We start from the raw sequence: 17,831 nt of genomic DNA, 5'->3' as shown, positions 1-17,831 counted from the left end.
TGACACATGGGTTATCACATGGAATCATTAAAAGTGTAGAACTGTAGCACACTGATTCACATTTTATTCCAATTGTTGGAGAAACAAAAGTGCATTATTACATTCAAACTGTAGCAGACTGACTGGAAAGAAACACAAGCAGCTGCCACGGTTCACATTGGACAATTGGGCTTTGGCAATTTAAGGAAGCAGCTACTAATTCACTTGAGCTGGGAGGGTGCACTCAGTCCAAACAGCTGATGCTTGTCCAGCTTAGTGAAGCCACAGTCCAACACAAGATCACACATCCCGCACCAAGGCAATGAGGCCCACGGAAGAAGGGAATGTAGCACTCCAGTCGAAGAGAAAACAGAAGAAAGCAAGAAGTGGTGTACACGTGATGTAGAGCTGGACACGGTGCATTCCATTTTGGAACAAGAAGCACACTACACGTTGGAGGCAGCAGAGCATACAAGAAGCGTGGTAGATATTATTTTCTTTGGTTCAACTGGAAGACGCATGGCCTGCACACTGACGCCCCAAGAGAATAACAAACACATCCAGCATGGTCCGGAGGAAGAAAATACAAAAGAAAGAGGCTGCACTCATTCACGCTCGGGGACTGATAACTGCCACCTCCAGAAATGCAGAAAGAATAGTTGCACGCTTGCTGGTTCAGGAATTCTCTGAAAAGAGGAGTGGAGAAATTATTTTTGTAAGAGAGGTGGAGAACAAGAGAAGGTGGACGGCCAGGAGCAGGGAGATTCTCCAACAACAACTCTAGGTTCTCATCTTTTTTCCAGGGGCTCTGGAAGAAAGGGGGACGACATTTAGCATGCAGATAGGGATGGGAGAACTCTCTCATATTGTTTTTGTTTCTTGGAGAACGTTGCCTTGAGAGAGGAGAACTGCACCCAGCCCACACCTCAGTACACATCCAGCTGCCATATACTTCTCAGACGGACTCTCTCACCTTTGGCTCTTGGTCTTTGGAACGTTGCTTTTGGAGATAGGAGGACTGCATCCAGCTGCCAACTTGGAGGCGCACGTTCACTAGCCACCGCGTACGTACACATCCAGCTGCAAATGGTTTCGTTTGGAACGTCTTTGGAGAGCTTGGAATGAGAGGTTGGAGGATGAAGGAAACCAATCACTGCTGGATGAGAGGATGATGTTGCTTGACTTCGTGATGTCTCATCATCTGGTTTTGCAAATCTTTCATTTAAGCTTGTGCTCATTTACTTTTGCATTTATATACCTCTTCCATAAACTGTAATTTGGATTCTCTGTTTGTGCAAGTTTTACTGTTCATCATCTCTTTCACGCTGCCATGGTAGGATTTTATTGTTCATGCTTTCTTTCAGTCGCTGGTTCCATTCAAGTTTGTGTTTCTGGGTTTGCGTTTTATGCTTAAGTTTAATTTGTGCATTCTAATTCACTGCAACTACGTTTCTGTGCGCGTTTACTGTTCCTGCCTGTCATACCGTTCGGTCACTCTTTAGAACCGTTCGGCTTCTCTGTTCGTGCTTGTTGTTTTGAGACCGCTCGTTCTTAATGTTCATATCGTTCGGTCTGTTAGAGACCGAACGGCTCCTTCCTTCATGCTAATGTTCATACCGTTCGGTGCTTACACTGTATTCTTATTACCGCTCGGTCAAGAACGTTCGGTTTACAATTTTCCTATGCTTTTCCGCTGTTGCCCTTTTTCAGAGACCGTTTGGTCTCACTGTTATTACCGTTCGGCTTTTTCTGCCTTCAGTTGTTTACACTTAATACCGTTCGGACATACTTCTGTGTATGACCGTTCGGTCTGTTTGTTGTTGTAAACGATCGTTCGTCGCATGTCAGGACGTTCGGCCTAGGTGAACAACCGTTCGGCCTAGGTGAACAACCGTTCGGTCTCTAACTTCACTGGTAGAGATCGTTCGGCCATTTCTCTGTTTTGTTTTTTATTATCGTTGCTCTGTGACGTTCGACTCGTCTTGTTCTTACTTTGGACGCTCGGTCTTTAGCGACCGTTCGTTCATTTCCTGTTTTTTGGAGACCGTTCGGTCTCAATGTTAGGTTTTCACTTGTGCACCGTTCGGTCAGTGCTTTCGAAAAAAAATTGTATTTACCACGTACCAAATGACTTCTCTGTGATTGTGATTTTGTCAACTTCACCGCAAACAATGAGGTATCAGGATAATTGGTAGAATCATAAATGAAAGATTCCCTACTCTCTTGGTGGAAATGATAACATACATTGTCAACATTTATTAATACACAAGCAAAAGAGAACAAAAAATTAATAGTAATCTAGTAATTTATATCATTCACATTATTGGATGTAACGATTGATGGCGAAACTAATTAGCATTGATCACTAATAAAAATAATTTATAATGTAACGTTTGAATAAATTGTGAAACGGTGCTTTGAATGAAATAACAATGAGAAATTAAATGGCCACATTTGTCAATAACATTACGTGGATAGTAATTATTACCATAAGCAGTAATTGGTAAATATTAAAATTATTATATTATAATAATAAACTATATGTAAACTATATTTAATTGTACCATATTCATGAAAAAAAAAATGGAACCAAGTTATAAATTAATGTTATTTATTTGAACGAAAGGACACACATAATATTGAACAACATACATACCCCAAAAAAGAAGTTTATTCCCACAGTGCATGGGTTAAAGGTGTGTATAAGTATTTGGTGAGAAGTCATTTGGAAACACTTATTTGGAATTTATTAACAAATTCCTGGCACAAAAAGCACAGTGGGTAACGCTTCAGGTGCAGGACCAGAACTGGTACCAAAGGCTAATTAAGTGGGCACTTGGATATAACTTTTTGCACATAAAGGCCAACTTGGTACACCACACTCATTTTGGGGTGTCTAATGTCTTCTCCCTCATTTCTTCAATTTCTGAGTAATTTGGAAACACTTATTTAGGAATTTATTAACAAATTCGTGGCACAGAAAACACAATGTCTTCTCCCATTATAAATTTGTAATTATAAAGTAAACATCAATTACTACACATACAATGACATTGTCAATCTTTTGTCGTTCTTTTCTTTTGTGCCCAAAAGAGTCCAGTGCAAACATTTGCAGTGATGGAATCTTCACAGCGTAGCACCACCAATGCCCGTCATGGATAATTGGGATAAACAACTACAACAAATAAAATATCACACCATAAAGTACGAATAACCATAAACATATTGTCCAAATTAATTAAATGAAATGTAATTGCACTAACAAATTCGACATTAACAATGTCATGAAATCCGATGATATTAGACTGGAAGTAGTTACAGTAGTCGTTCAAATGCAACATACTACCAATCCAACAAAATTACAACAACAATGTAAGATTAACCAACAACATCTATAAAAATCATGAACACAACAAAATGCAATAGAATTCAATTATATGTCAAATTGTAAAGGATAAACATGAAATGGACAACCACACACAAAGTATCATTAATTATATCAAAGGACCTTCTAAAATCCCAAGTCATCCCACCACATTTATTTCATCTAATAACTTATCAAATATCTAGACTACGGGTAAAGCACAAAAAGTGAAATTTATTCCATAAATTTTCCCACTTTTTCCGTAAACATTTTCAGTATCGTCAAAGGAATAATGTTTATGTTCTCGTGTCCATAGTATCAATCACCACACATTTAATTTATCCAACAAGTCATATTATTACAGCTTACAGACAACGGATCATACATAACCAAAATCATCCACAAACAACATCATGCATATATTATTTTAAAGCTTCAATCCACTCGAATAAAAAAAACGAACCTTGAGTGAACACAAGGTGTGCCGGTTGGAACAAAGACGAAGAAAAATGTGTGGGTGAGACTAACAACCCGGAAAACCCCTCTTTTTCGTCCACCGAACAGTCCACACTCCGGCGATGCTCCGACGGCACTCCGGCACAGGGACGGAAGCAGGTGGGACGAAGCGAGACCTTGAACGCGCCCCTACTTCGCAGGGCCGGACGGAACACGATCCCGTCTTCGCTTCGTTGGCCAACGTCGGAGCTGCGGCGGCCGTGAATCGGTACCGGCTGTAGGGCTTGAATAGCTCCGACACGGCCTTCAACGTTGTCCGGCGGCACTCCGGCAAGCACTCCGTCGGACCTCTCTCTCTCTCGAACTCCCTTTCTCCAACTCTCTCGGCCTCTCTCTCTAGGTCACAGTCTCCCTTTCAACGTTCGCGCTTCTCTCTCTACAATCTTCCAAATGAATTTGAAATTTGAAACGCCAACTTGAAAACCCTGCCCGCCCCCTTTCCACGTCAGATTTCATTTCGTTTTTAATTTTCCACGTGGACCACTCCCATTTAGACACCTGTCCCGTGTCTAAATGTTGTCAAAAGAGGTTGTTCAAGTATCATTTTCCATTATTTTCATGCCCACCTTTTTTTTTTCTTCATTTGACCACCTAAAATAATAGTAATAAAATCATGTAAAACTGGTTAACCCGTGACCCATATATGAAATTCATTGTTTTTTCAACCAACCTTATCTATATCATCAAAATAATTTTAAATACCAAACGAATAAAAATGGGTCACCGGTTTCTAGTCGAAAATTGAAAGCAGATAAAGCAACGTAGCAAAATAAATCTTAAAAATGTTTTTCAAACCCTTTTAACCAAGAAAAAAAATGATGGATTGGCCTATCAGTCCGTCTACCCATCCAAAGACGAAACATTTTACACTTTCTGAAAGGATTAAGTTGACCTAACTCGTTTTTATGGTCTGATTCTCTTATTTATATGTTTGAACAATGAAAATCCAATGATTCTGTAAAATATTTCAAATATTAAAGTTGTTATATAGTGTCCATTCTTTGAACCAATTTCTGTCTTTGGATTATTTTTAATGTTAATAACACATTCTTTTAAATATACCTTTTATTATTTGGAATTTATCGAAAAATCATAAAATTTTGTAATTATTTTATCATAATTTTTTTTTTTATTATGTAACCACCTAAGAGATATCCAAAGATGATTTTTCATAGTTTCTAGCAATATAAAAGAAAATAACACTTTTACAATGGAGTATATATTTCATCTTTTGTTATGATATTTTCTAAGTATCTATTATGATATTATTGTAAGAAGAGGTGAGACGAATTAAATTAAATAGTCTAAACATGGTTATATTTTATATTAACCTATTATTTATAATCGAGTACATGAGTCAATAAATATAAAGAAAATGTTTATCAATAATTTAAGTTTAAATTATGCAATAACTTTAAATATTAACATAAAAGTTTTTTTTATAGATAATGATTTTTGTTTTATTCATGCAAAATCGTCTGCATGTATATGGTTTCAAAAAGTAAAAGTAAAGTTAAGATGTCATGTTTGTTTTATCTTATCTTATATTGTAAATAATAATGTAATAAGACGACCTAATAAGATCAAATTAGAGGTCAAAATCAATATATAATGCTCAATATCCTATATATTAATTCAAACTTAATTATATCATAGAATAGTTCGTTATATTTTTATTTAACCGCACATCGTTTTTATTTTAAATCATTTATGATAGCCAGTAAGCCTTATCTTACATCATCATAGATGCTAGTAGGTTTTTGTTATATACTATATGATTTGTCTTGTGTTTAGGTTTGTATATGGGCTGCATTTTAAATCTAAAATTACCCAAAAGAGTTAACTACTAAGGAGTTCTCAATGATCAAAATAAATTATTTGAAATTTATCATTGTCCCCTTTTCAAACATCTCAATAGTTTAAAGATTAAGTTTTAAAAAAAAATTAAATGTTTCTCTTTATTTTTGCATCTCTTTTAATGAAACTCATATTTTATATCTAATATAATTTTTTCCCATTTTTTGTTTATATTTTATTTTGTTAAATATAGAAGCGTTGTACCAGAAACTTTTGTTTTAAACTACCGTCATTAGCTTCAGCCAAACCGTAAAAATTAAATTAATACTAAAAACATATTTATTTAGCGACGATTTTTGAAAATAAAAATACATTAACATGACTTGAGCAATGCTAAGTTGTTTTAATTTAAAATTTAGTTATAAATTTGCGATAATTTAACCTATGTTAAGTAAAATTGATCATTAAAAATCGATGCTAACGACTGAGTAGCCATGGTTTTAGACTCGCATGCATGTGTGATGAAGAAAGTCAAATTTTGCTAGCTAGTTAAGATTGGCTTTAACTTATTAGCATCAACTATTGCTTTTGGAAGACAATGAATGAAGAATTTGACTCCTTTTTATTTTGGCTTCTTTTTTAGTTAGTCATGCAAAATATTAATGTCTTTGGTGTTGTTCTCAATTAAGAGTGTATTCCCTAACTTTCTTCCTCTTAAGTTGTCTGAGTTTAAGAGAAATGTATGTCATCACCAAATCTATCAAAAGCTAATGACAATATTTGTTAGGACATCCCTTTCCACATTTTCAATAAAACAAAAATCAACTCTCTTATCACTCAAAATTTTCAAACCCCATAACAATAGAAATACGCTTCTCATGATTTTCAGTTTCATATTTTTTTAACCTGGTAAGAGTAATATCAAGGTAGATGAATTATCCTAACAATTCATTAAGGTAATCATCCTCCTTGTCAATTTCACAATTGTTTAGCATGCTTTCTAACTTTTCACTAACACCTCAGAAGACAAAAACAACATAAAATATTTTATTACAACGTTAGACTCCTACTTTACAAAGGTGTATTTTCATATAGGTTTGGTAACACATGCCATTCTATCTTTTTATCAACAATAATAAATAAATTAATAAAGATGACATATGGAATATCTTAACATCTATACTTCATTCTCTTGTTTGAGCTTCTTTCCACCCTGACCAAACATTATGTTATCAAAACCATTGTCACACACCAATTATAGTTGCATTTTTCTAGCTTAGCTTACATCTTGACATAAAAAAAATTGTTTGTTCATGCCTTGTATACGAGCAAAAGGGTTGGAGTCATGAACATGGAAATTTATAATCAAGTGGCACTCATGAAACTGAACTAAAATTTCAAATATAGCAAGGCTAGGGTAATGGAAAAACTACTTACATTTGGAAAGATATGTGATGTTCTATTCTTTGATGAAGTCACTTTAAGTGCCACCCATTCTAGTTGAAAGTAAAAGTACAATTCATCGACTCAAGGTTAGAGTCTCCTCTAACAAATAACCCTTATTTTTCCACAATTACAATAGTGGTGTTGGAGGTGACATTAATTATTCTGTGACGGAATCCAAGAGGGCTAAAACATATTTAGTTATGCTCTTGAGTAAAAAGAATTGTGCACTAACTATCAACTATAACTTTTGACCTAGTGGTAAGTGTTCCATACAATAATTGGTAGTCAAGACCTAGTCATGAGTTCAATTTCTAGTGGGACAATATTGTTTAGGAGGAAATTGTCATGGATAGCACAACTATTATGTGGGTTACACAACTATTACGTGACATAGACTATATGGGCAAGGTCACAATCTCCTAGTGGGATAATATTAAGGAGAGATTGTTGCAATTAACATCAATTTATATCCTATAGTGGAGGCTAAGTAGGTAGAGTCCCAAGTCATAAAGTTTGTGTTGCTATTATCTTAAGTAAAAGGAGTTTTGCCTTGATTATCAACTATAGTTTTTGACCTGGTTGTAAGCACTTGATCCAAGAAGTGGCTCAAGAATTTGCATATTGTGAATCCTATCTAAACCAAGGAAGAGGATGATATTCTTATTGTTAAGTTTCTTAATCAACATACTCAAGGCTCTTTGTTCTAATCTTATTTGGACCAACAACATCCTACTACTTGAAAATATTCTCTATATATACATTGTCTTTTGATTATAGGTTGCAATACCAATGTTATAAATGCAAACTATGCAACTACACCCGTGAAACTATGGAACAACTTCTTAGCTTTGTGATGATCAAAAAATTTTGGTCTTGATTGAAAATCACAACAAGTCCCTTAATAATGACCAATTTTAATGACAAAAAATAATTAATCACTATAATAACTAATTTAGATACCAATATATAAACTAAAAATTATTATAATAACTACAATAATTTCTATTATGAATAAAAATTTGTAATTTATTTATGAATTAGTCTCCAAATCAATCATTAACATTAGCTATCAAGGTTTTGACTAGAAAAGGAATTGATCTCTAAATTGGTCATTATTTAAGGATCTTTTTTATAGTAAATTACATTTGATTCTAACGTGGTGTGAACTTGTACAGAGAATGTTCCCAACTTTATCGAAGTACAATGCACCCACAATTGAAAGACCTAAATTTGTGTAAATATATTGTGAATGATTTGTAAAATGAGACACAGTGATAGATATAATGACTCAATACACTCATGTTAGTTTGGAGGCATCCACTAGTTGAGATGATCAAATGCAACATCAATGAAGTACCTAGAAAAGGACCTAGTCTAACAACTCCATACACGAATAAAACCTAAGTTCCATTATAATGCACTACAAGAAAAAAGTATATTACATACAGCAAAAATCCGTATATAAGACCCAAAATCCGTATATATTCTGTGTTTATATACGGATTACATACGGACAAAAATCCGTATATAATACCATCGTAGCTAAGTTTACATACGGATTTATCCGTATATAACTTATATACGAAAATTATATATGGATTTATCCGTATATAAGTTATATACGGAAATATCCGTATATAACTTATATACGAAAATTATATACGGATAAATCCGTATATAACTTATATACGGATAAATCCGTATATAACTTATATACGGAAATTATATACGGATATATCCGTATATAATGGTTTAACAAGAGCTAAATAAATTCCCTGTATATAGCAGTTCCCCATGCACAATATACAAGCAGACCTGGACATTATAGTGAACATTCACCATTGTTATAAGCAAACCTGGACATTATACATTGCACATTGACATATAAATTCAATAAGGTTTTCAGATACACTTAATCCACAAAGGAAACATTGTATATGAATACATAAATATTGTTTACATCAATATAACTGCTAGAATAAACATTAAGTAGTTCATAAACAGATTGTAGTTGTTGTTGTAAATAAGTTCAACAGTAATGGAAATAAGTTCTATAAAATGTCTAATAATGCATGTAATCATTTCCATCTTGTGGTTGTTCATCTGGTGGTTGCTGGTGTGGTGGTTGCTGTTCTGGAGGTTGCTGTTCTGGTTGGACATTATTGGGTACTTCATTTTGAACTTGAGGATTTTGAACGTTTAAAAAGTCTTGTGCAGCTGCGGCTGCTGAAGGCGGAAGGAATGGCAGGAGGACGCCAATAAAGCTTTCAAACTTTTGAAGCTGCTGACCATATTGTTGTAACTGCGATTTGAGGTTAACAATTTCTTCTGAATTTTGTGGTTGAGCAGTAGAAGATGCCTGTGTCTGTTGGATGTAACTATCAACACAGTCATCTTGGGAAGTGACATTTCCAATGCCGTATACACGTCCCTTGTATTTTCCACCAGCAGCCTCTAACCAACATCGGTTTCTCAATCTTTCCTCCTCCGCAGGGTCTAGAGGAGAAGATGTTGAGAAACCAACAGATGCAGTCTCAGATCTTATTTGAGAAAATTTTGCAACAAATTGTTCCTGTTAAATGAATAAATATTATCATTACACATGAGGTTTAAAAACCGAAAATTTATAATGTGATAGAGTTAGTACAAACTTACATGGGTCCGCTTGGACCTTTTGTCCACAAATTCCCCTATTGATTAACGAATATGTGTCTGCTGAAATATTTCATCAACATGCACAGACCGACCAAGCTCTTGTGACTGCAAACAAAAGGAGTTGTTAATAAATATTTGTAAAGTTTATGATTACAAATATAAGAAAAAAAATGTACAAGTTATATACCAAACGAATAGCATGCTCATGCACGCTTATAGATCCTCCAGTGTGCAAACAACCACCCTTTTCAGATGTCCGATTTTTCTTTGTCGTTTCACACTTTTGTCTATAAAGTGGCATGTTCCACTTTTCCAAAAGAGCATTCCAAGTATCCTCCCCCAGCCAATGAGGTCTTTTTCCTAGAGTTCTAGCTTTTTTATACATCTTTGAGAGTCTATGAGATGCCTTGGTGTGATAATTTTTTTTGACCTTTTCCTCATCTTCAGGCTTCCATGAAACCCTTCTCTGTTATATTAGAAATAATAGGTTTGAATAAGTAAACAAGTTCAAAGTATAAATTTAATGCAGGACACCAACTATTGACTTTGTAATAGGATTGGGAATGAAAAGTGTTTACCTTAAAACGTTCGAAGAAGACATCTCTGGTTGACTTAGGGATTGAGCCCCATGTTAGCCATGGCTCATCAAACTGTTCCTTGATTGTGGCTATGATTGCCTTCGATGCAGTTTTTGTAGGATAAAACCTAAAACAAAATTAAACTCAAACATTACAATAATACAACGATGAATTGTCAATATATTAATTGAGTTAATTTTTTTCTTATCCTCCTCCAATGGGTGTAATCATTGGACGACTATTGGAACATTCTTCCATGTAATTGGCGGCTGAACTAGAATGTGGATCTCCATCCTCTATACCAGGTGATGGTGCAATATTTCTGGGAGTTGATGGGTTAGAACCAATATTGGGAGAGAGTGAAGCCATTCGATGAGGAGGCACTTGGTATGGAGTGGGAGTCAAGCCAGGCACTTGTATCGGAGGTGGAAGAGATGTACCAATAGAGGTAGATGTAGATGTAGGAACTTGATGTGGAGTGGGAGTGAAGGCAGGAACAACTAATGGAGGTGGAACAGATCTACCAGTGGAGGTAGAGGTAGGTGTAGTTGGTTGACTGGTTGAACCAATTTCATTATTGAAACGTGTCATCAACTTCACTACATAAGATTTCTTCTCCTTCCCCTTATCAGAATTTCCTGAAGGTGGAATATGAGGGCCAGAAGGACCTGATGCCACATTCTTGAACATAATATATATTTTTATACAATAGAAGAAAAGAAAATTTAGAAATAGTACAATCAGAGATACAAATGTGGAACAAGTAAACCAAAAATAATATTATACTCCAAAAACAAACAAAAAACACGAGTACAAACAAACACATCAGCAACAGATGAAATCACATTGTTTCTGTGATATTTGGAAAAACATTCACACACTATATTTGAAAGAAGTTGTACTACATTGATTTATTCTGTGTGTTGATCCGTGTGAATGATGGAATATTTTCTTGAAATTATAGAAGCAAAATTTGATTTGGAACTCATACACATCACACGGCCATGGCAACCAGCCACAAAAAAATGGAATTTGATTTCTTAAAAGAATGAAGCACTCCCGGCACAATTGAATTGAAGTGAGGTCCAACATTTGGTTAAAGGTCACACACATCCAATCACTGCATGACAATTCATTTTAGCAAGCATATAACACATGAACAAAAGTGGAAGCCGCCACCTAGGAGATTAACTTTGGAATATTGGAAGAAAGTAGATGCACTGTCTCGGCTGTTCATTCCAGCACACGTGAAGCAGCTTCCAAGCAAAGAGCATCCAGCGGTTGCCACATGAAGCAACATCCCAGCAGCTCCACCACGTTGAGAGCTCACAGCCCTTGAAGAGTACACGATGCAGCAACAGAGGAAGCACTCCACGGCCTGGTTCAGCACACTATGGCAGCAGCTAATATCCAAGGAGCTGGAGTGGTGTCACGGCCTGCTGGAAGTGCTGGAACACTTCAACCAAGGAAGCTGCACACGCACACACCAGCAGCAGCACGTTGAAGAGGAAGCTTCACATAAACGTCCAGCTTGAAGCCACCAAAGAAGAGGAGAAGGTCACGGCTGCTGATTTAATTTTGGAAGTTGAAAGAAGATGAAAACGGAGGGAGAAGTTTCAAGGTCCAGTTGTGAGAAACACACACGGAGAAGCATCACTATCCAGCATGCATAGCAGAGGAAGCTACAGCAGTTTGGAGTGGGGCACACGGTTGAAAGGATTTTCCGTGAATGGGGAAGCCTAAGCAAACGGACACCACATAGAGGGCCTCTTTTGTCATGGCTAGGAGTAATTTAGTACAAGAAAGTCAAAGATGCTACGGGGACAAAAAAATGCGAAGTATGGAAGAAAATTAGGAAGGCACACCGAGAAAGGGGGAGGGCTGTCCCTCCATAGAAGGATATAAGCCAGTTGCAGCAGAAGAAAAAAAGCACGGCCTTGAGACCTGGAAGGGGTCACGATTCTCTTCCAGAGCTCTCTCTTTCTCAGATTTTCCATTTTCCCAAACAGTGCACAAATGTAGAATTTTATTTATGAAGCTTGTAGTGTGTCAAAGAGGAGTTGTTTTATTTCATTTTATGTATACTGCTGAGTCATTTTATTTTATTGAATTTCAATTTCAGTTAAGTGCTTTTATTTTTACTTTCTCTTTTATTTTACCCGTTATTGTTTTATGCATCGTTAAATTTTACCGTTTCTGCATATTTACTTAAGTCTTAAATTTTACCGTTTCTGCATATGTATACCCTCTCGTCATTCTGGCTTTGCAATAAAACTCTATTAGTAAATGTTTAATCTTAAGACTTACATTGATAAGAACTTAAGATTGTGGACAACATTATAAATGCAACAAAAATAAGGAGGAACACACCCTAACTCTATTCAGTGCTAGAACTATGAAATTCATCTTCATTGTCATCTTCACCCTGTCCCTCTGCATTGGATTCTTCTGATTCCGTTGTATCTTCATCTATCTGCCCTTGAAATGATGAAATATTGTTAGGGTTCACTTCTTCAAGACCAGCTTGTACATCTTGTAATCGGACTACTTCTTCAACTTCAATGACGTCATTAACATGTGACATTTCCTCCACTTGGTATGGCACATCGGCTTCTACATCATTCGAATCAATGCGACCTCTAGGCTTCGTTTTTATCGCAACACACCAACCTCGTTTGTCCGTGCGTGATGTGGGATATGGTACATAATACACTTGTTGTACATTATGTGCAATTATAAAAGGATCAAACAACACATATCTTTTATCCATTCGAATATCCACAATGTCATACTTTGAATCCACCCTTGTACCTACTCTCGATGGATCAAACCAATCACAATAAAATAATACAATTTCCTTTTCTGTGGTTGTTGAATTGTATTCCAACTCATAAATGTGTTTAATGACACCATAGAAATCATCTTGACCTCCTTCTGTTAGCCCTTTAACATGAACCCCACTATTTATTGTCTTCTTGCCCTGACTCCATGCATGGGTATGAAATTTGTATCCATTAGCAAAGAATGTGTGCCATTCCTTTACACACCTTAAAGGACCAAGTGATAAATCTCTAAGATGTTGGTTCCTCACACTTAAAGGATCGTTATGAACCTACAACCATTCAGGATATGAACCTATTCAACAATGTAATGATTAAAGAATTAAGTAAGAAATGAATGTGTTAGAATGATAGGAAGTTGTACTTTTTGCCTGAACCACAATGGGAAATTAGCATGTATGTATGTGGAACTGTTTGACTCAGATAGTTGATAGGTATGTAAGAATGAGCTGTTGACATGTATGACGAGATTAGATCAAAGACAATGAATTATATCAAATGAAAAAATTGGGAAATATAATTGATTTTGGAGGCTTACTCAAGGTAAGGTTCAACTTCATTGCAATTGATCAATACATGAACATGAGCTGATCTCAATTCTTCATCACTTAACCAATGTGTTGATTCCCTCCCAGAATGAAGGCTAGGTTGGTCAAACACTGATAATGTTGTCGTTAGGCTTTCTATTTAAATGTCTACTTCATTTCTACTGCTTTGTGGTGTTAACATGAAGTTTTTGAAATAGTGGGAACAAAAATGAGTTGTTTCTCTATGCAAGTATGATGCGCAAATAGATCCTTCAACCCTAGCTTTATTCTTTATTGAACGTTTAGCATATCCCATGAACCTACAAATTTGAAACTGATATGTTAGGATTTTTGAATTATATGCGTAGTAAATTGAACGATAAGATGTCATATTGTCACCTTTCAAATGGGTACATCCACCTATAGTAGACTGGTCCACCAAGTCGTGCCTCATATGGAAGATGGATAGGGAGATGTTCCATAGAATCAAAGAATAAGGGAGGAAATATTCTCTCCATCTTGCACAGAATGAGAGGAATGTTTTCTTCCATCTTCGCTAGGTCATCCTTGTTCAATGTAGTAGAACACAAATCTCTAAAGAAATGACTTATCTCTGTAATGGGATTGAGAAGATGAGATGGTAAAGAACTAAATGCTATAGGAAGTAAGCATTCCATAAACACATGGCAGTCATGGCTTTTCATCCCAATGAGCTTTCCCCTATTGACATCAACACACCTTGACAAGTTAGAAGAATATCCATCAGGCATCCTAAGAGCTTTTACCCAATGACAAACTTCTTTTGTTTGATCTGCTGAAAGTGTATAATTTGCTTTTGGCTTATACATGTTTCCATTGGTATGACTTTTTAGCTCCAAATCTTTTCGTCTACAGTACAAAGCTATATCCATTCGGGCCTTGTCATTGTCTTTTGTCTTCCCCGCAACATTCATCACAGTATTAAAGATGTTGTCAAAGAAATTTTTTTCAATGTGCATGAAGTCAAGATTATGCCTTAACAAATTATCCTTCCAATAGGGTAGATCCCAAAAGATGCTTTTTTTCGTCCAATTATGCCACTCACCGTATCCATCAATTCTTGGTGCACCATTTTCAGTTATTTTAGGATAACCATTGATTCTATTCCAAACTTCTGGTCCCGTAAGATATGGTGGTGCGTCATCCATCTCCACTTCTCCCTTCTTGAAAGCATTCCTATTCCTCCTAAAAGCATGGTCATTCGGTAAAAACCTCCGATGGGAGTCAAACCATGAATTTTTTGCCCCATGATATAATCTAAAAGCCTTTGTATGCTCCATGCAATGTGGGCATGCCAGTTTACCATGAGTGCTCCAGCCGGACAACATTCCATAAGCAGGAAAATCATTAATTGTCCACATTAGCATGGCTCTCAAAATAAAGTTTTGTTTCCTTGAAATATCATATGTTATCACACCCGTCCACAGCTTCTTCAATTCGTCTATCAAGGGCTCTAAGTACACATCTATGCCAACCTTTGGATTGTATGGCCCGGGAATGAGACATGTCAAGAACATGTAAGGTTTAAACATGCACATTTCTGGAGGAAGATTATAAGGAGTGACAATAACTGGCCAACATGAATATGGTATATTTGATGCCTGTACATATGGGTTAAAACCGTCAGAGCATAAACCGAGTCGTACATTGCGTGGCTCGATACCAAAGTTAGGATATACTCTATCAAAGTGCTTCCAAGCCTCTCCATCGCATGGATGACGCAAAACACCATTGGTCGACATGTTCTGATAGTGCCATGTCATTTGTCCTGCAGTTTGTGTTGAGGCATACATTCTTTGTAGTCTGGGAATTAATGGCAAATAGAACATTGATTTCATAGGAACTTGTTTTGTAGTAGTTTCTCCCGTGGTACGTGGTTGATATCTTGGCTTTCCACAAAATTTGCATTCAAGCAACGCGCCATCATTCTTACCATATTCATTATCATAGAAGAGCATGCAACCATCCACGCAACAATCAATCCTCTGCGATTGTAATCCCAACTTTGATACACACTTTTTTGCATCGTAGTATGTTTTAGGCAAACCTGATTTGATGGGTGTTGCATCCATAACTATTTTTGCAATAAAATCTATGCATTGGTTAGGAATATTCCAATTTGACTTGCAAGCTAATAGTCTGACACACATTGATAATTTTGAGTCTGATGCTCCTCCATACAACGGCTGGTTTGCATCCAACAAAAGATTAAAAAACCCTTGTGTTTCTTCATTCGGAGCCTCTTCAATGTTATTAGAAGTAGATGCTTGGCACGACTCATTTTGCCTAAGAGCATCATGCACCATGTCTTCCATTGTTTGAAATTGATTAATTTGACCACATTCCGTCTCTACAGCCATCCAACTTTGATGATTTTGTACATCATCTTCTGCCAATCTTTCCCCATGATCCTCCCAAATGAAATAATTAGGCTTGAAACCGTTCTTGTAAAGGTGAACCTTCACAACTCTTTCGTGCAGAATCTTTGTACAATCGCACTTCAAACATGGACATCGAAGACCCCCATCTCTACAATAACGTTCTTGTTCACAAGCTTTAGTTATAAACTCTTCAACACCTAATACAAAAGACTCTTTCAAAGCACCTCTTCCTCTATGACACCTATCGTACATCCATGCACGATTTGGTGGAGAACGATCCATGTTCTGTACATAAATCGATTACAAAACAATTAGCCAATGCTTAATATACGTCTCTATATTATGACACGTACCCTATCAAATGGCTTCCTAAAGAATAACCTAAATTAATTTAGGTCCTCTTCTCTCTATCTTAGAATGTTTTTCAACATGTCTCTATCTTAATACTTGTTTTGTACATGTAAATCACTATGTACAATATTATTGTTTTATATTAATCACTATGTACAATATTGTTTTAAGGTTTCGATATAGAAGGATATTGGCCAACCTACATTACGTTGAGCTAAAACTTTCACTACAACCAAGCTTAGTTAAAGAAATATCAAATTAGGGTAGATAATGGTTGATGTGTTTAATTGTTTAGCTAAATAATTTTAATTAAAAAATCAACATTTAAAGAACTAAATAACCCTCCTAATATGTTACATACAGTTGCATAAGCATACATTTGCAATTGGACGACTATTTGAAGGTTTAGGTCTTACTACGAGCTTTGGTTGATTGTCAAAATAAGCTTGTTCTATAGTGGATTGCAGGTACCGAGTGCAACTACAAAAGAAACAACATCACATGTCAATTTATAATAAAGTAATAAACCTACCTAATATAACGCACTTGATATAATATCATTCATAAATAATAAAATATCATATAAAAACTAATTATTCACATATACTTACCACTAGCAATGAACTTGAGAACTAGATTTCTTGAACTGTGAATGTTGTGAAGAAGTTTTAATACACTAAAATATGAAAAATGAAAGCTCAGAACAGTATAGTAAACACCAATTCAAAATTTCAATGTGCATATTAGAATTTTAAATTAAGAACACCAAGGTAGTAATGTATATGTTTGCAAATTTGGGTCTAAAAGTTTAGTAATGCCTAAATACACGAGACTAATCAAAGTTTAAAACAAACAATATATAAAAAAAATTAATACAGAATAAAATTCTTGAGTCTAGGTAGGCTAAAATGTGCTTAATGATTCAAAACATGTAAAATGCATGGAATGGGGTAATTGGGGGTTCAGACATCATTAAAGAAAGATAATAAATTTCTCAAAACACTACTGGAATAAGAGAAAGCAGGAAAATCAGTGGTAATACCAAATTTATATATTCTTTGTTTTAAACTTTGTTATTCCTAGTATATAAGAATAACCCCAACTTCAATTATATAAGAATAAGATAATATGCTTTCTTGCAGAGCATTTAACTAATCAAGAAGTCAGCCTTTCTTTATTGTGGAACCATAGTATCCAAGGGTAGAAAGTAGTCAATCATTCCAAGTTGTCATTTTTCCTGGATCCTGACGTCTATTTCCCCTATTCTTAAACTATTGTTTTTGTCATCACATGCATTGTGCTGCTTTATTTTCTAAGCAAATCGTTGTGAACCTTAGTCTTCAAGCAATTACAGTGTT

The 17,831-nt window shown here is 35.6% G+C and overlaps 1 protein-coding gene and 1 pseudogene across 1 annotated transcript; both read right to left on the bottom strand.

Annotated features, from left to right (window-relative positions):
* Positions 1 to 9,006: 9,006 nt before the first annotated feature.
* Positions 9,007 to 12,114, bottom strand: LOC148195381 (uncharacterized; annotated as a pseudogene).
* Positions 12,115 to 14,097: 1,983 nt separating this feature from the next.
* LOC148195380 (uncharacterized) lies at positions 14,098 to 16,677 on the bottom strand. Its single transcript, XM_088095475.1, has one exon. It carries the CDS (start codon positions 16,402 to 16,404, stop codon positions 14,098 to 14,100), a length of 2,307 nt encoding a protein of 768 aa, XP_087951601.1. The 5' UTR covers positions 16,405 to 16,677.
* Positions 16,678 to 17,831: the final 1,154 nt, after the last annotated feature.

Source organism: Vigna umbellata, chromosome 7 (assembly GCF_029865625.1).
Source record: "Vigna umbellata cultivar VRB3 chromosome 7, Vumbellata_1.0, whole genome shotgun sequence".
Lineage (NCBI taxonomy): Eukaryota > Viridiplantae > Streptophyta > Magnoliopsida > Fabales > Fabaceae > Vigna > Vigna umbellata.
The sequence above is the reverse complement of the archived record's forward strand: the minus strand, read 5'-3'. Positions and strand labels throughout refer to the sequence as shown.